This window comes from Sebastes umbrosus, chromosome 2 (assembly GCF_015220745.1).
Source record: "Sebastes umbrosus isolate fSebUmb1 chromosome 2, fSebUmb1.pri, whole genome shotgun sequence".
Classification (NCBI taxonomy): domain Eukaryota; kingdom Metazoa; phylum Chordata; class Actinopteri; order Perciformes; family Sebastidae; genus Sebastes; species Sebastes umbrosus.
Window position 1 is genome coordinate 37,940,052 of NC_051270.1, and position 19,342 is coordinate 37,959,393.

Sequence of the window (19,342 nt, forward strand, 5' to 3'; positions counted from 1 at the left end):
CTATTCGGACCTTGTCAAAGTCGCTCACATCCTTACGCTGGCCCATTTGTTCTGCTTCCAACACAAAGTTCAAAATGTTCACTTGTTGTCTAATATATCCCCCCCACTGCCAGGTGCCATTGTAACGAGATAATCCATGTTATTCACTTCACCTGTCAGTGGTCTGAATGTTATTAAGCAGGTGAGTTACATAAAAGTTCAGCCCCCGTACAGTTGTCATGAGATATTAGCTATAGAGACCAAAACTGTTTTTTGAACCAGGCTGTAAAGATGTTTATTTCTGCTGTTAGTGTCGAGCATTTTAACATGGAGGTCTATTGGCACTTCGGCGTCAGCTTCGTCTTCTCATTTCTCGCTTGGTTTAACCTCGTATGAGGCTCCAGCAGTCAGTTAAAACAGACTGTTTAGCAGGTTTAATATTCACCATGGTCTAGAAACTAAACAGTTCATGGTTGTTCCTGGTATCCGTCAGTCAACAGCACATTCAGTGATGTACTGTACATGCAGATGTCTTAAAACAGACAAGAGTAATAAATTAATTGCAGTTAAATTCCATCAGGTGACGTCATGTCTGCAGTGTTCACATCGAGGAAGAAAGCGACCGCCGTTGCATCACGACGTGGAGTTCTCGCTAATCTGACATGCTTTGCTTCCTCGTTTTCTGCTGACAAACAGTCCTCGGTCCGTCTCAGCAGGGCTCTTCTTCTGCACCGTCTGATGCAGGTAGCCGTTGTAGAAGTCGGCAGCTGTCAGCCTCTTCTTCAGGAGCACTGCCTTGAATCCCACCCAGCCGTCCTGGAACACAGATTAACACAAATGTCACAATGATACAAATCTAAAAAGAATGCAGTGCTATTTGTCATTACATTTGAAACATTACAGGGTTAGAATCCGGCCTTTTTAGAACTAATAGGACATTATTCTTCATTTTCCTTGTTTCTTTCATTATACTTCTATTTTTCACAAACGTTTGGAGTAATCCTGCTAACAGACAGTAACCTTGAAGGAGGTAATCATTATACTTGGCCTGCAATTAACATACAGTTCCTATTGTGAACACTAGGTGTCACTAACACCATATAGGCACTTGGCCCGCACACTTCTTTCTGTGCCAAAGAGGCTTTGCCGGTCACTGTCACAAGGCATGGCAGCAGTAGCGAGAAAGCAAAAAGTGAATACAAGAGATTCCAGACACAAAATGACTAGCTCTTTTTATAGAGTCAGAGAGGAAGTGTGTCTGCTTAATTTGCCAAGAGTCAATCGCTGTGATGAAGGAGTATAAAGAAAGAGGACATTTTGAAACCAAAACATGAGTCCTTCAAGTCTTAACTGGGTAAAAAGCCACAACAGAGATGAGACAATTCGCAGCTAGCCTACCTGCTCTGCAATCACAAAAAATCACAATTCAGAAAAATTTATGCACACATGAAAAGGTTTGTTGTGAGCTATCCATCCATCCATCCATCCATCCATCCATCCATACATAACCGCTTATCCTATTCGGGGTCGCGGGGTACATTCTGGACAGGTTGCCAGAATATCACAGGGCTGACACATAGAGACAGACAACCATTCACACCTACGGGACATTTAGAGCCAACTATTAACCTAACCTGTATGTCTTTGGACTGTGGGAGGAAACCTGAGCACCCGGAGAAAACCCACGTCAACACGGGGAGAACATGCAAACTCCACACAGAAGGGCCCTTGAACCTGCGACCCTCTTGCTGGGAGGCGACAGTTTTAACCACTGCACCACCGTGCCACCCCCACTCCCCATCTACAGTTTCCCAAACGCCAACATTTTTTTTTCTTCATGTGGCTCCTGGCATGAAAACTTTGGACACGCCTGCTTTAAAACAACATGAGGGTATGTTCACCTTGTTGGTCATATTATCTGAGTTATATGAGGGACATTTACACAGGTTATCCCATCAGAACTCTGCTGTTCAGGACATTTACACATCATGTAAAATCACAAATGAATGAATGAATATAATTTCATGCATCATGTGGTGTTCGAGGGAGGGGGGGGGGGGAGTAAAGAGGGACAGGTGTGAAGGTCGAAGTCATTTTCAGTACTAAACCAAATCAATGTAACAGAGCTGAACAGACCTTACAGCAGACAGCCAGAGTGTTGGACTCCTTCTGATAGCTCACTGAGCCAGGGACAGGCGTCCTCCTGTGATCTGCAAAAAACAACATGTGTGATGTATGACAGCTCAGGATTCTGAGCACATTACAGCCAACACACACACACACACAAGTCACATCTCAATACCATCTGGCCTCTCACTCAGAGGGTGCAGCCTCTGCTTCTGAAAATATTCCCATTCAGAAGAACTCAACGCAGACACACAGCAGTCTCCTGAGGGGGTGTATTACCAAGCAGCATTAGTGGCTTAGCAAAGAATGCTGAGCCTGAGCCACAGTTCTCAATGGCATCAAGGTAGCTCTCTATTAAACTGGCTAGATCGCCATGGTAACTTATGCTGCACGCCTAACCTGGTCCGGAGGTTAGGTTCACAGTTTCTGATTGAAATCAGCTATAAAAAGCACCTTTCACTAATTAACTCCTTCTGAACTAGCGACAGCGTTCTCGCTGAATCCCGTGGACCTCGGTGACCGGACTGGAAAAAGTTCTCTTCAGAGGAAGTGTTCACATCCATTGGCTTTTCCTGATCGTCTATGAGCAGCAATATAGATGCTCAGTTGAGGGAATATGTTATATATCCAAACTAACGAAGCCGTGCAATAACAGCGGCGCAGACTGTGTACGCATCGCCACGGGAACGTACACGCATTCAGCTGGCAATGCAGAAACTCTGAGCAAGAACACAGTTTTGTTTGATTTGCAAGGGCGTCGTTGCTCTCACGGAACTACCGAACGTTTGTCGTGTTCTCGGGCCATTATTCGCCCACGGTGGCTCTAAAAGAAGCCTTCTGTCAAATCACAGGTAGTATACATTAATAGTTCACTAGATTATTAAATCAGTATGACGTTTACTTGCATATGAAATGCGGTATAATTTGGTCCATGTTGTGCGGAAGAAGAGTGAATCAATGCACCAAACGCCCTTTTTATGGAAACGCCCACAGAGCCTGAAGAACAGACCGTGGGTCAGGCACCTGGCTCTGTCCAACTTGCTTGTGTTCAGGAATGTTTCAACTTCTTCTCTGAGAAATCCTCCCTCCCCTCCATACTGGGAACGTCAGGAGCGTGTGGCGGCTGCTTGATTGACGCATCGGGTGTTGATTGATGCATCAGGGCTGACAGGCAGCTCAGCCGCCGAAATAAAAAAACAACCGGTAGCGCAGCCGGCACGTGCTCCTGACGTTCCCGGTGTGGACGGGGCTTTAGTCATCACCGTAACTGCTTAACAAACTCACTCTGGATTCTGCCTCAGTGGACTTTTGCTGTATTTAGCTTCTCCAACTGGTCACCCATTTCATTGGAGGATGGAAGTGACAAAGCCATAATGTATCCTCTCTGTTATTAGTGTGCACATCATTCAGATTATATATTTTACTGACCGACTACGACGTGGTTTGATTTAGGGACACACCAGCGATCACAGACCTGGATCTGGTTGTCTACATGTCTCACAGTATCTCAGTTTCTATCAGAGCAACCCAGCTGGCACATTCAAGGTAATCAGAAACAGGATCGAGGCTTATTTCACTTCTCTGAAACCACGATGATTTTCACATTCACAAATATTCACATAATCTGGATATTCCAAAAACCTGATTAGTGTACATGTCCTGTAAACATATTCATGGTCCTTTAAATCTGATTTTGACAAACTTACCTAAAAATGAAATGTGACATTTTCCTACAAAGTCCAGAAGTTTTATCGTCCTGCCCATCCATGTGGTCCTCAAAGGTATCTGACGGCAGAGAGAAGGATGGTAACAGTGATGTTCAACAGTGTATTCTGTGGCTCTACCTGAACAGTCCGGATCGGTCCTCATTACCCACGATCCGACGGCTCGATACAGACGATCGATTTGGTCACAGGTCTGTTCCTCCCACACCACCCAGCTCATGGATGTACTGATTTTTGGGGCTGTTGGATGAAATGAATGTGTAAGTTGGAAGAATTCCTCGTTTCATATTTAGCACGACTGCGTATACAGCATGTAGTTCAGAACGACGTACCAAATGTTGCTCCCGTCTGTCTTTGCTCCCTTTTATGGGCCATTCTCTCAGACAGCGTCTTGATCGTATCAATCAGCTGCAAACAAAGAATACAAATACTACGTCACCACCCTGTTAGTACGATGATGAGGTAACCATCACTCCGCCAGGCGTGTCCCAGCAACTCACCAGATGTGCTCCCTTAGTGGCTAGGGCGGCTCCGAGCTCATCGGCGGTGCAGTTCTCAGGGACCTGATGGAGCTCCTGGTTGAGAATGGGGCCCACATCAAACCTGGGATGTGAAGAGATTCTGAATCTGATTCTGTTTGTGGTAAGGAAAAGAAGAAAGGAAGAACACAGAGGTTTTTCCCCCTCTGCTTACCTGTGAGGGCGGATCTGGATGACGGTGACCCCTGTCACAGCGTCACCGTGCATGATGGTGTGGACGATGGGTGCCGGACCTCGCCACCTCGGCAGCAGGCTGGGGTGAACGTTCAAAATCCCACTGCAACGAAAGAGTGTGTGCACAGTTTATATAGAGTTTATGAGTTCATGCTTTCTGTGTAGATTAGACCACATGTCTAATAGTTAGACCACCCTGTTTTTAATGCATCTATATCAGGGGTGTAACGATTCATCTACATCGATGTATCGATTTATATTCCTACGATCCAACTGCATCGATAGGTACTCGGCAAGTTGTCCTTCACGGGAGACGTACGTCAATATAAAATCGATTGTATCGATACTAAGGATTTGCACCTTGTATTTAAGGATGACAAACGTTATATAAAAGTGTTTTTTAGCACTTTTATTAGTAAAGAAATGTTAAACGTGACTCCGGTTCACTCTCAAGACGTGCGTTAGCTTGCCAGCTCCGCGCTCTGCAGCCGAGCTCGAGCGACCGGTGTGACTGAGCTGCTGGCACTGCGATGAAGAGGAGAGTTTCAGGTGCTATCAATCCACTGGACGCTCGTTTTTTTCATTCAGAGAAAATTACTTTCCTTTCCCCGTCATGATATCTATGGGAACGCAGCATCAGCCTCCCGTATCCAGCCGGAGAGCAGACGGTCAGCGAGGCAAATTATCACGACGGCAGTAAAATAAAAAAACAAAACAGAAATTCAACTAACGTCAGTCTAACGTAGTTTTAAAATGTTGTTCCGTATGTTTTCATGTATGAAAAGACCCCAAATGAACACCGTAGGTGGACTACTTGATTACTATCAGCAGATTATTTAAACAGCGTTTGTAGAGGAATGATTCTGTCCCAAGCTGTTTGATCACTATCAGCTGTTTGATCACTATCAGCTGTTTGATCACTATCAGCTGTTTGATCTCTATCAGTTGATCTCTGTATTATTACTCTACCATTTATATTGAAAATGAGGACAGAAGCAGCAGGTTAAACCACTGTTCATTTATCTTGAATAGAAGTTGGTTTATTATATTTTGTGTTAAATATTGCACTGCCTTGTATCTTGAGAACTGAATCAGCAGGTCCTGCAGTTGCACTTTTTATTATTTTCTAATAAAAGCCGTATGTATTTGCCATTAATCATTGTGTTTACTTGTTTATATCCATAATTAATTTATCCCTGATTCCCTTAGAAGAAAAACTTTGAGGAATCCTGACCTGCACTGTCCAGTATCAGATATTTATGTCACAGTCACACTGATTGAAATTTTGGCAAAAAAAGTTACTGTATCGATTTCAAATCATTGAATCGTATCGTATCACTCTGGATGAGCCAAATATCGTCCTTGAATCGTATCGGAACCATGGAAATCGTATAGTATTGTTGTAAAACCACATCGTTACACCCCTAGAGATTTAGGTTCAGTGGGTACAGAGGACGACGTCGTCACAATTAAGAGACAACATGACTCGCTGACATACAAAAAAATGCTCACTATGGAAACTTGTTGATCAGTCTCTCGTGGAGTAAACAGCCAAACGACACCACCACCCCGACATCAAACCGTCCGTCCACGTTGTCAGGAGGCCAGCTGTGGACTGGAAGGTGGTTCTGTAGAGCGAACCTCTTCACCGGGACATCACCAGACAAAGTGACGACTTCAAGGGACTCCACTATCCCTTCACTGGAGCTCCTACAAACACAACACGGAGGTTAGTTCTCGTGCACTCACTTCTCTCATTTCAAGATGATGAAGCCCACGTATACAAGAGTCATTTCATGAGCTGCAAGGTGAAGATGCCCAACAAACTCCATTCAAGCATCTATGACCGCGCTACGACCAAACTGAAATGAAGATTGGGACTTGGCAATCTAACCCCACCTTTATTCAAAACTCTAGGACCGGGGTCAGCAACCTTTACTATCAAAAGAGACATTTTAAGCAAAAACAACACAAAAACAAAACCTGTCTGGAGCCGCACAACATTTGATCATTGTGATGAAGGTAACACAGTTTATAGTCTAAGTATATAGAATATAAGTCTAATGCAGTGAGGGCCAAAGTGCAAATTTACTACGGAGTATTAGTGGTCACATTGACGGGAAAAAATCTGAGATTTCCAGAATAAAGTCATGATATTACGAGAATAAAGTCATAACTTTACAAGAAAAAGAGGAAACAGCATGTTAAATTACTACTTTATTATGACTTTATTCTCGTAAACCTATGACTTTATTCCCGAAATCTCAGATTTTTTTCTTCCTCAATGTGGCCCTAATACTCCGTCGTACCGTCGTACCATAGACCTAGAACAATGATAAATAAAAATGAAAATGTAAACCAAAAACAGTTATTCATTTCCATTTTTTTAAATCCACAGAGAGCCACTGGAGAGGAGCTAAAGAGCTGCATGTGGCTCTGGAGCTGCAGGTTGCAGACCCCTGGTCTAGGACATAGATTAGGGTAATGACATTGTAATGTCACAATAACAAAAGAAACCAAACTTCTAAAGGTTAATGTTGACCAAACACAAAACGCAAAAAAGTAAAAATAAATGTAGGCAAAATTAGGATTGAAAATGATCAAAGAATAAGCCATTATTATTAATAAGTCAACATTCGTGTCAGTTGTGTCAGTTATAACTAAAATTTACAATTGGATATAATGAGGTAGCTTGACTTGACTCAATGATATTGATGTCATTTAAAGAAAAAGTAATCATTTTTTTCATGCAACACTTTAGTCACATACGCCTTCACAAAGGTTTAGTTTGGTGAAAGGGAAACTCCACCGACTCCACATTTATTTCATTAAACATATTTCCAATGTAGCTATCCTCATTTTTAGACTAGACATTGGAATTAACTCTTTAATTAACTTATTACAGTAAATACATTACATATTGGTCCTTTAACTTTCAAACAAGTAACTAGTCTTCACAGCTGATCTCACTGGTATGGAAGCTTTACTTTGCCCTTTTCTTTTTTATCAGAAAAAAAAACAACAAATCTAAACAATGTTCGTTTAAAGGTCCCATATTGTAAAAAGTGAGATGTTCATGTCTTTTACATTATAAAGCAGGTTTAAGTTCTTTATAAATACTGTCAAACTATCAAAACGCTCAATATACGGAGAAATACACACAGCCCGTATTCAGAAATTGTGCGTTTGAAACAAGCCGTTAGGATTTCTGTCCATTTGTGATGTCACAAATATACAATATTTAGACAATTACACGGTTTTTAAACGTAAACATTCTAAATGTGTCCCAGTTTATTTCCTGTTGCAGTGTATGTAAATAACATCAGCTGACAGGAAGTAAACATGGACCCAAACTGTTGCATGACAACGCAATTCCGTTGAAATGCGCTAAAATGGAGCGTTTCAGGCGGAGTGTAAATACAGGCATATTCAGGCCGACAGTATGAGGAAAATAAAGTTTTTTTTTAACATTACAACATGTAAACATGTTCTAGTAGAAACACATAATACAAGTATGAACCTGAAAATGAGCATTATATGGGACCTTTAACTAAATCTATCATTTCCATGTTCATGCTGATCCTGCAGTGATGCAGCTCCACCTGGAGGGCGTGCTGTTACTCAGCTGTCTACCTCTGGTTAACTAACAGACACACCGTGTAACAGGACGGTGTGTAGGAAGATCTAGTGGAGGATCGTACCTGCTGGATGTGAGGAGCTTCAGAGACTCTACGGCAAACTGATCAGAGCCGAAGAACAGGAGCCTCCAGGGGGGTCCTGAAGTTGACATCATCCTCCAGCACCGCCGCTGCAGCCAGCCGGTCCGCAGGTCCCCGCAGCGCTGGAGGAGCTGGAGGAGCGTCCTCCCGGTCCGCCACATACTAACAGAGCGGTGGCTTCAGCTCTAGATACCGGGTGTCCAACGTGTCCGCTGACACATTAAGAGAGTTTCTGTGACCGGAGTCGACACTTGCCCTAAACATGTCGACAGGTCGCCGCCATGTTTTACATTACACTTCCGTTTCCGGCTTCTTCTTGTTTTGTAATTAGCGGCAGACTAGACGCAGCAGAGGCGTGCTGCTGCCCTCCACAGGTCACTGGTAGATCTCCATTGGCTCGATTAAATCCTCATGTAGAGTCCTCAGAGAGAGTTGAGGACAGCCTTTGTTGTTTGGTACGGAGCCCCCCTAGATCCCCTAGGAGAACATTTGTATTAAGTCGTTCCCGCAAGTTAGTAACTTGTAACTGGAGTGAATGAGTTACTTCATAGAGCATTCTTCTTCCAATCATTCCTGACAGTCCACCCGTTGCTGATGTACAGAGCCCCCCTAGATGATCTCCTTTGGTAAAGTTGGAAAGATATTGACAGATTCAAACTTCCTGGATCAATAACTTACTGAATAACTTTATAGCACCAGTGCCTAATAGAATAACAATAGAGTAAAATACATTAAGTCAAATGAGTAAATAAGATAAGTAAAATAAAAAGATCAAAGATTGACAGTTACTCATAGATAGATAGACAGACAGACAGACAGAGAGACAGATAGACAGATAGACAGATAGATAGACAGACAGACAGACAGACAGACAGACAGACCCATCAAACAGAACATCAAATTAACCAACAATGATTGCTGATTGAATAACCGTTACATTTATTTTATTTTCAAAGTAAAAGTATTGACTACCTCACAATTTTGAGACATGTTTCTCTGACTTCCTGTATCATTCTAGGAAAGCTGGACACCGTCTTCTTGAGTTGTGAAATTGGTCTATACAAGTAACTACTGAATACACGGTGTGTACTGTACGTAACAGTAATTCATGACAATATGGTTTTAATACTTGTAAGGTCTTTTCCCAGTCTTAGAGCTCGTCTTGTTCAGGGACACATACAGTAAGTGAAGTGAAAGCTTGAAGGATGCTCTACGACGTGCTCAACACTACTTATAGATCCTTTAACAATGACAATGAAAAACATCTTTACTGCATCTTCAGTGTATAGGAAAGCACACAGCTACCAAAACGTCTTGGTCCCTTCCATGAATGTAGAGCTACTGTCGACGGGGGATGTTCACTTGATAACAGTTATCTCAGATGAATGTAGTATTTCTTTAAAACAGTTGGGAAATATCATCAATGCCTCTTTTCCTGGTTCTATCAACCACAACTTATGTCAATACAACACACAACCCATACTATAGAAACATACGTGTGCATGTCTGTGGTAGGTGTAGAGTTCAAGGTGCCAGAGAGCTGTGATGTCGTCCAATGACAACGCCTCCCTACTTCAGTCTGAAGCTTCAGCAGCTTTCTGAATCTCATCCCATCATCTGAGAGAAACACATCCAGATCAGAGTTCAGCTCCAGCCACTTCTGCCCTCTTTGGTCATCCTCTTGCCGTTTGATAGTTTTACTATGATAGGTTCTCAAGTTATTCAGTTATTCAGGGCCCAAATCTATAAGATGAGTCTTTGACCCAGGATCTTGCGATTGATCTCAGCCAAGGCCACAGAAAACACAAAGGCCTTCTCGTCCGAAAGACTGGCGTAAATATCCACTTCCTTCTCTTGTTTCTCTGTGAACACAATAACACACAATCAATCACGGAAAACTTAGATTGGCAATACAGTATATACAGTATGTCCTTGTACTATTATGCTATTATATTATCATTATATCAGTGGCATAAAATGGTCTTCAAATGACAATCTTTTTCTTTTTTTTTTTAAATGGTATTTATTTCTGTGACAATGTATCGCCCAACAAAAGTAGTTATTGTAACAGGCCTGATCACAAGAGACCTGTCCTAGGAAACTGAGAATAATCACTTCTTTTACCTTTCTCCTCTTCGTGTTTCTTCAGCCCCACTGTTTTTGGTCTGCCCCGTCCCCTCCGGATGGGATCTGATTGGCTGTTGGCCCGGGATCTTCTCCTGTTCTCCATGTCGTTGGTTAAAGAAGAGTCTATCCTCTCTCTGCGAATTCGCTCCGTCCTCCTCCGCTTAAAGTCCAGCTTGTCTGAAGCAGAACATGGATAATAAAAAAACATAATGTGTGGGTTAGACTGGTTCCAGGTTAACGTCTGATTTGTTCATTTCAAAAACGGTGATTACAGTGAGTATAAGACCAAATGTGGCATTTGCAATAGAGAAGACAAGAAACAAAAAAAAGAGAGAAAAAGTAAAGAACTAGAATGGCCCTCAGAGAGCGCAGATCTCCACCAAGGTGCGTGACTTTAAAAACAGATCACAGCTCCCAGCTGGCGGTACCGTGAGGTGGTGGGCTTATTGTTAACACGGTGTGTTTCCGTGTAACATATCAGCGGATGCCTCTCTCATTCAGCAGCCTTGTTGAGTCTGTATAACGTTACACTACGTTGTCTCTCATCCCGTCATCTGACGTTTTTTTCTTTCTTACCACGGATGGCCAGCAGCTCCCGCACACACCTCCTCACACGTATCTCTCTGCTCTCAGAAGGAGGAAGAAGGCGGGGTCATGCGTCATCAACGCGTCATCCGTTACACTGTGCATGTGTTAAATACCCTGTGGTCTTAATGCTGATCGGAATTCTTAAAAAAAATTCCTGAATCCAGATCATGATGGATTGTTCATTGTGCTACACTCCACCCTTCCAACAAATGTAATTCAAATCCATCGTGAACTTTTGGAGTAATCCTGCTAACGGACAAACAATCCAACAAACAAACAAACAAACCAACGCCGGTGAAAACAATATAAGAATTAACTAGGGCATTAGTCTGACCCGATATTCTGTTTAAGGTCTCTAGGGACGTATAATATGCATAACGTATAATAAAGACATAATATGTAGGCTGGCAAGCTCTTACCAAGTGATTAATATAAAAAGAAGGCTTCGCCTTTGGTCAGTGTCACAGACGTGGATTTCAAAAGAATGCAGGAAGAGAGAGAGAGGGGTCGGCAGGATTGTGTCGCTGCAGCAAGGAGAGCCAACCCCCCTTAAGAACTGTAGTTTCCTGTTTCCCATGTTAAACTTTCTGTGATTAAAACTAGGGATGCACCAATACCACTTTTTTTCAGACCGAGTACAAGTACTTACATTTGGCATTAAAAAATCTATTTCACAATCGTAAAAAAAAAAAGAAAAAAAAAATCCCGATACAGAGGTGAATCGACTTTTTTTCCCACCCCTAATAGGTAGATAGGTAGATAGGTAGATAGGTAGATAGGTAGATAGGTAGATAGGTAGATAGGTAGATAGGTAGATAGGTAGATAGGTAGATAGGTAGATAGGTAGATAGGTAGATAGGTAGATAGGTAGATAGGTAGATACATCACACATTTAGAAGAGTCAAGCAAACATTAAACACAGGGTTGAACTACATTTTCAGGCACAAGTCATTCACTTTATACGAGCTGAACCTTACCTGCTATGGCTGGAGAGGATCGCTCATTTAATTTGGCATTTAGGAGTTTTCTGCTAATAAACACAAAACCACATGGGCAGGACTTGCACGCAACTGGAATCTAGAGAGAATCAAACAGGAAACAGGAAACATACAGAAGGTTACTGTTAAAGGCTTTGGCCAAAGGACAGCACAACAGAACAGCTAATAGAATCAACTCATATAGCAGCAGAAATGTGTTAAATTATGCAATATCTCACATACATGTGGAACTGGTGTCATGTGATCTAAAAGAAAGGTATTAGGGATACTAATTTTGATTTTTTTGTTTCTGACCGACAGCACACACTCATTAACAGATTATTAACCATCAAGATTAGTGTGTTTCATGCAGCGGTGCTGTGGTTGTAGTGCCTAACAATCCGCCTAGCTGCAACGATAAGCCGATGCACTAACAGGTTAAATCCATCATTTATCCCCAGCTGCAGGATATGAACACAACAGACAACTGAGTCCCCGGTTCACCTGACGGGGAGAGTTAGCAGCTTCGATGCTGCGTGTGTTATCGAGGACACATGCAGCCACTGTCTCCACCACATCCTTTAGTCTAGCTGAGAGGTTGTCAGCTGTGTGTCTGTCTGGCTACTCCGTCAGTTCAGCGTAACGTTAGAGAGTGTCCGACAGACTGCGTGTGTGTGTTTGTGTGTGTGCTACGTTCACAGCTATAACATTACTGGTTCCCCAGCTTACGTTTCTCTCTCGTGTTCTACCACAGACCAGTGTCTGAAGTGGGAAAAATAAGTGCGGGTACTCTCCTTATTCACACGTTGGCGTGTGTATCGGCTGGTATCCGCAATCTCTTGCGACTTATTCCCATTTATTCATTATTTCTTTAAGCATGTTATGCTGTGTCAGTCATAATTAGGTGTGATTTTGTTGCTATTATTATTATTATACATGGGCTATGCATCTTCTATAGTAGGCATATAATACTCCAATAATATTCCAACAGGGTTAGGGTTAAGGTGGTGTGTTTAGTGTTAATAGTTAAAGTGCTTTCCTGTGTTATTTGGAGCCTATAGTCGGGTATCATTCAGGTTTTATGAGCAGTTTTATGAGTCCCAGTCAGGATGCTCCTACATATTACACAGCAGGATAAAGAGACACATTCTGAATCTCTACAGTGAATAAGATAGATTGGGTGTGGGGGTCCTCCCCAAAGAAAATGTGAAGGTTTTTGACTTAAGACCATTATTATTACTAGTTAAAGGTCCCAAATTGTAAAAAGTGAGATTTTCATGTCTTTCATGTCATGTCTATAAAGCAGGTTTAAGTGCTTTATAAATACTGTTAAACTATCAAAACACTCAATATACAGAGAAACACACACAGGACGTATTTAGAAATTGTGCGTTTGAAACAAGCCGTTAGGATTTCTGTCCATTTGTGATGATGTCACAAATATACAATATTTAGACCATTTCACACTATTTTAAATGTAAACATCCGAAATGTGTCCAAGTTTATTTTCTGTTGCAGTGTATGTGAATGACATCAGCTGACAGGAAGTAAACATGGACCCAAACTGTTGCCTAGCTATGCAATTCCGTTGCAATTCCCTTGAAATGCACTAAAACGGAGCGTTTAAGACAGAGGGTCAATACAGGTATATTTAGGCAGACAGTACGAGGAAAATAATGTGTTTTTTGAACATTACAGCATGTGAACATGTTCTAGAAGAAACACAAAATACAAGTATGAACCTGAAAATGAGCACGATATGGGACCTTTAAATGATTATTTTACTATTTACATATATCACAACCTTCGTCTGATAAAGATTAAACAGAATATTACTTATGTTAGGATAGAATATAGACCTATCCAGAATGAATTAACCCATGCAATATCACTGATATTTAAGTATGGCTAGTAATTATCTGAATTATGGAGCAGATTCATCAAGTGAGGTCAAAATTAGGGAGGAGAATGGTTCAAAGGTCAAAAGGGAGAAAATCCCCATTGAAACACAGTATAGTGGAAACATCTGTGAATTTATGGTCCATATTTTATTCTACACATGACATAAAAATACATATGATATAAATCCACCCAAGGCAGTGTTGTCCCCTTTAAATCCACCAGGTAAACATTTAATTAAAAAAAAGAAAAGATAAACATATACATTTATTGTCTATTTAACAGTATAATAATATTGAACTATACATGCTTATCATGCTTTATGTCATTGTCAACCATACTATACATCTACTGTATTGATGGTCTTTTTGCCAGCATGCAAACTCATATTTTGATGTCAAAAGGAACAATATTTCTAATTATGTTTTATTTAAAGGGAATGTATGTATCTTTTTACACATTTCTTTTTAATCATTTTTTATTGCCAATGTGTGGACAGGTTGTAACTTAACCTAAAAAATTAGTCCGTGACTTTCTGGGTTTCCTCTGTCTGCCTGTAGACTGCTTTTAATGTGAAGAATCCGGGCCATGTGAAATGTATAGTGATATTGTGGTTTTAGCTGTTGATGTTGCTAACGTTAATCAACATGATGCCTGTCAATCACGTTCAGCCTTGTGTGTGAGCAACAGGAAGCTGACTGTCATTGACTTAACTGCCACAGGTGTCACTGTTAAGCCATTTCTGATTCTTACATAGAGTCCCTTTAAAACAGTACACAAATCACTTCAATGTAGACAACAAATGAGTTCTTGAAATATGCAATAAATGTTATCTTCTGAAGGTACCAAAATCACCAAAGTTATTTTTGTTGCAACTCAGAGATCAGAAGACACCATGTCCCACATCTGCTTCTATATCCACACATCTGACTGATCTACAATAAAAAGGGTCATTTATCTAACAGGCAGCTTCATGTTTGGGCTTATTTAATAGTTAACATTATATTATACTATCATTATTATTCTTAAGAAGACAACTAGTTCTAATAATATAACACGAGTCAAAGAGGCTAAAGGCAGGAATAGGAGTAGAGATGTGATCAGAGGGACATTTAAAGACACATGAAGGTCCTCTGTGCTGAACAGAGAACCAACAGTTAATGTTAACTTGATCAACCTTAGCTGCTGCTGATCCAGCCTGCCACTAACCCTAACCCTCCTCTACAGATCACAGCTGCTCTCGTCACATCGACTAGTCACCTACATAACATAAGGACCGCCATTAACATCGGTACAGACTGAAACATGGGTCTTCCTCTCACCTGTTGGTCGCATTCAGGACAGGATTTCGTAGCCATTTTGACTTTCTTTGTTTTATTAGTCGACATAGTCCGTCCTCCAGCTGTCTGGTAGTTACTGCTGCTGAATGTGACACATGGACGGACACGGCTCTGCTCAGAGTCCACCAACACACACAGACAGGAGACACACGGCGAGCTGGCGAGATGACAACACACCTTTAGAGAGCACACACACACTAACAGACATCACAGTAACACCACGAACCAACAACACTGAAGCTACGCGCATGCGCAGGGAGAGCCCTTCTGCTGCTGTGTTGCATTCAGGTGCCTTGGGGAAAATGGTAGATAGCAGACTCTTCAGTCTCTGGTTCTTGTTTTATGGCGAGTGGTAACCAAACGAGTTAACTATCCCCTTAAAGCTTCAGTAGGCAGTATATTTTTGGCATCATTGGGCAAAAAATCCATAATAACCTTTCAGCATATTGTAATTCAAGTGTTCTGAGAGATAACTAGACTTCTGCACCTCCTCATGGCTCTGTTTTCAGACTTTAAAACATCTGAAGTTTTTCTGAAATGACATGACATGACAGGCTACAACCCAAGGGGATTGAGCTGTCACCATTGACTGAGAAAACGGTCAAATTTGGAATCTTTGCTGTGAATCGGAATTTGGTTTTTGTTATCAATATTTTACTACTATTAAAGGGACTGTTTGTCAGAATCAGAAAAGCTTGTTAACAGCGACACCTGTGGCCGTTAAGTCAATGACAGTCAGCGTCCTGTTGTTCGCGCTTGTGCTCGCTCTACATAGACATGAACGAGCATCGCTCAAACAGTGAGGCGACACACGTCAGCTAAAACCACAATATCACTCTATATTTCAGCTGCTTGGCAGTAATGTTAGCTGACCAGACGAAGGTCTCTCCATGAATCAATGCTGATCCTAGTGTTGGCTTTTCCTGCCTCAGCCTCCTGACCGCGGCCAGAGGGAACAGGGGAGACACCGGAGTTTTGGTCGGAGACGATAACGTTTCTCGCTGCGGAGCCCCGTCACTTCACAAGACACGGGAAACCTCTGTTGGTCTGGAGGAGCTGCAGCAGTTATTTCTGAACAAACGTCCACTGTACATTCACTAGATATTCTCAGAGCTAAACTAACTCTTCTGCAGTGTGGAGTGTGCGCGCATGCACGTCTAGAGGTGGAGCGAGCTGAGTGAAGGCAGGCAGAGGAGCAGAGTACAGCAGAGACTCCGGCCCTGGAGACCAAAGCTACGGTCTCCCCCGCGTCCTCCGACCGCGGCCAACACTGTTTAACAGACAGGCTTCACTAGATACAACCAAGAGGTTTTGGTGCTTCCATGTAGTTAGTGTTGGAGTCTCGTCTGAACAGTGTAGCCACACCGCATGGGACACCGACCCGCAATGATTTATACGTGTAAGAAGTTACAAACAGTCCCTTTAAGTACATTTTTATACATAAATGCAGATACCTCTAAACTAAACCATGTCTGACTAGTATGAAGAATGAGCTAAAACTGCTAATTAAATCTTTGTCGATTATGACTTAGAGAAAGATGTTAAATTGACAATGTTCCCCAACTCTGAGGAGTGTTTTTTCCAGCAGGACAATGCTCCATGCCACACAGCCAGGTCAGTGAAGGAGTGGATGAAGGACCCCCAGATCAGAACCATGTCATGGCCAGCCCAATCTCCAGACCTGAATCCCATTGAAAACCTCTGGAATGTGATCAAGAGGAAGATAGATGGTCACAAGCCCTCAAACAAAGCCCAGCTGCTTGAATTTTTGCGCCAGGAGTGTCATAAAGTCACCCAACAGCAATGTGAAAGACTGGTGGAGAGCAAGCCAAGACGCATGAAAGCTGTGATTGTAAATCAAGGTTATTCCACCAAATATTGATTTCTGAACTCTTCCTTTTTTTTTTTTTTTTAAAGTTATTTTTTTGGGGGCATTTTCCATTTTTATGACAGGACAGTGGATAGAGAGAGAGTGGATGCAGAAAGGGCCACAGGCCGGATTCGAACCCGGGCCGCCGCGGTCAGGACCAAGCCTTAATACATGGACGCCCGCTCTACCAACTGAGCTAACCCAGGCGCGATTTCTGAACTCTTCCTAAGTTAAAACATTAGTATTGTGTTGTTTAAAAATTAATATGAACTTGTTTTCTTTGCATTATTCCAGATCTGAAAACACTGCATCTTTTTTGTTATTTTGACCAGTTGTCATTTTCTGCAAATAAATGCTCTATATGACAATATTTTTATTTGAAATTTGGGAGAAATGTTGTCAGTAGTTTCTAAAATATAACAAACATTTAAATTTTACTCAAACACATACCAATAAATAATAAAACCAGAGAAACTGATAATTTTGAAGTGGTCTCTTAATTTTTTCCAGAGCTGTATATATGATATATATGATATATGTGATATATATATATATATCACATATATCATATATATATATATCTGGTATATATATATGTACACACGTGGACAAAATTGTTGGTACCCTTCCGTTAAAGAGAGAAAAACCCACAATGGTCACTGAAATAACTTGAAACTGACAAAAGTAATAATAAATAAAAATTTACTGAAAATTAACTAATGGAAATCAGATATTGCTTTTGAATTGTGGTTCAACAGAATCATTTAAAAAAACAAACTAATGAAACTGACCTGGACAAAAATGATGGTATCCCTAGAAAAGATGTAAAATAATGTGACCATAGGGACATGTTAAACTAAGGTGTGTCCTGTAAATAGCATCACAGGTATCTTCAAACTTGTAATCAGTCAGTATGCCTATTTAAAGGGTGAAAAGTAGTCACTGTGCTGTTTGGTGTCATGGTGTGTACCACACTGAACATGGACCACAGAAAGCTAAGGAGAGAGTTGTCTCAGGAGATCAGAAAGAACATTATAGAAAAGCATGTTAAAGGTAAAGGCTATAGGACCATCTCCAAGCAGCTTGATGTTCCTGTGACTACAGTTGCACATATTATTCAGAAGTTTAAGGTCCACGGGACTGTAGCCTACCTCCCTGGACGTGGCCGCAAGAGGAAAATTGATGACAAATTGAAGAGACGGATAATACGAATGGTAACCAAAGAGCCCAGAACAACTTCCAAAGAGATTAGAGGTGAACTCCAAGGTCAAGGTACATCAGTGTCAGATCGCACCATCCGTCACTGTTTGAGCCAAAGTGGATTTAATGGAAGACGACCGAGGAGGACGCAAATCATAAAAAAGCGAGACTGGAGTTTGCCAAAATGCATATTGACAAGCCACAAAGCTTCTGGGAGAATGTCCTTTGCACAGACGAGACAAAACTGGAGCTTTTTGGCAAATCACATCAGCTCTATGTTCACAGACGCAAAAATGAAGCATACAAAGAAAAGAACACTGTACCTAATGTGAAACATGGAGGAGGCTCGGTTATGTTATGGGGCTGCTTTGTTGCATCTGGCACAGGGTGTCTTGAATCTGTGCAGGGTACAATGAAATCTGAAGACTATCAAGGCATTCTGGAGCGAAATGTGTCAGAAAGCTTGGTCTCAGTTGCAGGTCATGGGTCCTCCAACAGGATAATGACCCAAAACACAGCTAAAAACACCCAAGAATGGCTAAGAACAAAACATTGGACTATTCTGAAGTGGCCTTCTATGAGCCCTGATCTAAATCCTATTGAACATCTGTGGAAGGAGCTGAAACATGCAGTCTGGAGAAGGCACCCTTCAAACCTGAGACAGCTAGAGCAGTTTACTCACGAGGAGTGGGCCAAAATACCTGTCGACAGGTGCAGAAGTCTCATTGAGAGTTACAGAAATCACTTGATTGCAGTGATTGCCTCAAAAGGTTGTGAAACAAAATATTAAGTTAAGGGTACCATCATTTTTGTCCAGGCCAGTTTCATTAGTTTGTTTTTTAAAATGATTCTGTTGAACCACAATTCAAAAGCAATATCTGATTTTCATTAGTTAATTTTCAGTAAATTTTTATTTATTATTACTTTTGTCAGTTTCAAGTTATTTCAGTGACCATTGTGGGTTTTTCTTTCTTTAACAGAAGGGTACCAACAATTTTGTCCACGTCTGTGTATATATATATATATAAAATATATATATATGTATATACCAGTTTTACTTTATTTTTATTCACTTTGAA

At 41.4% G+C, this 19,342-nt stretch overlaps 2 protein-coding genes across 2 annotated transcripts; both read right to left on the bottom strand.

The window, feature by feature from the left end:
* Positions 1–246: 246 nt before the first annotated feature.
* mtfmt (mitochondrial methionyl-tRNA formyltransferase) lies at positions 247–8,790 on the bottom strand. The gene is made up of 9 exons (XM_037752341.1): positions 8,245–8,790; positions 6,056–6,253; positions 4,524–4,646; positions 4,331–4,433; positions 4,163–4,238; positions 3,979–4,070; positions 3,813–3,891; positions 2,116–2,189; positions 247–795 (listed from the first exon to the last, which is right to left on the bottom strand). The coding sequence occupies exons 1-9, from the start codon at positions 8,421–8,423 to the stop codon at positions 613–615; spliced, it is 1,107 nt and encodes a 368-aa protein (XP_037608269.1). The 5' UTR covers positions 8,424–8,790; the 3' UTR covers positions 247–612.
* A 387-nt stretch (positions 8,791–9,177) lies between these two features.
* Positions 9,178–15,488, bottom strand: c2h16orf87 (chromosome 2 C16orf87 homolog). Its single transcript, XM_037752352.1, has 4 exons — positions 15,176–15,488; positions 11,955–12,054; positions 10,387–10,566; positions 9,178–10,124 (listed from the first exon to the last, which is right to left on the bottom strand). The coding sequence occupies exons 1-4, from the start codon at positions 15,239–15,241 to the stop codon at positions 10,006–10,008; spliced, it is 465 nt and encodes a 154-aa protein (XP_037608280.1). The 5' UTR covers positions 15,242–15,488; the 3' UTR covers positions 9,178–10,005.
* Between the last annotated feature and the right edge of the window lie 3,854 nt (positions 15,489–19,342).

Coding starts and splice junctions, on each gene's coding strand:
- mtfmt (XM_037752341.1), bottom strand. CDS start 8,423: ATGTGGCGGACCGGGAGGACGCTCCTCCAGCTCCTCCAGCGCTGCGGG. Junction 4,071..4,162: donor ACAGACGGGAGCAACATTTG/GTACGTCGTTCT, acceptor TTCATCCAACAG/CCCCAAAAATCAGTACATCC. Junction 3,892..3,978: donor ATCGAGCCGTCGGATCGTGG/GTAATGAGGACC, acceptor CTCTGCCGTCAG/ATACCTTTGAGGACCACATG.
- c2h16orf87 (XM_037752352.1), bottom strand. CDS start 15,241: ATGTCGACTAATAAAACAAAGAAAGTCAAAATGGCTACGAAATCCTGT. Junction 12,055..15,175: donor GTCCTGAATGCGACCAACAG/GTGAGAGGAAGA, acceptor GATTCTCTCTAG/ATTCCAGTTGCGTGCAAGTC. Junction 10,125..10,386: donor GAAACACGAAGAGGAGAAAG/GTAAAAGAAGTG, acceptor TTGTGTTCACAG/AGAAACAAGAGAAGGAAGTG.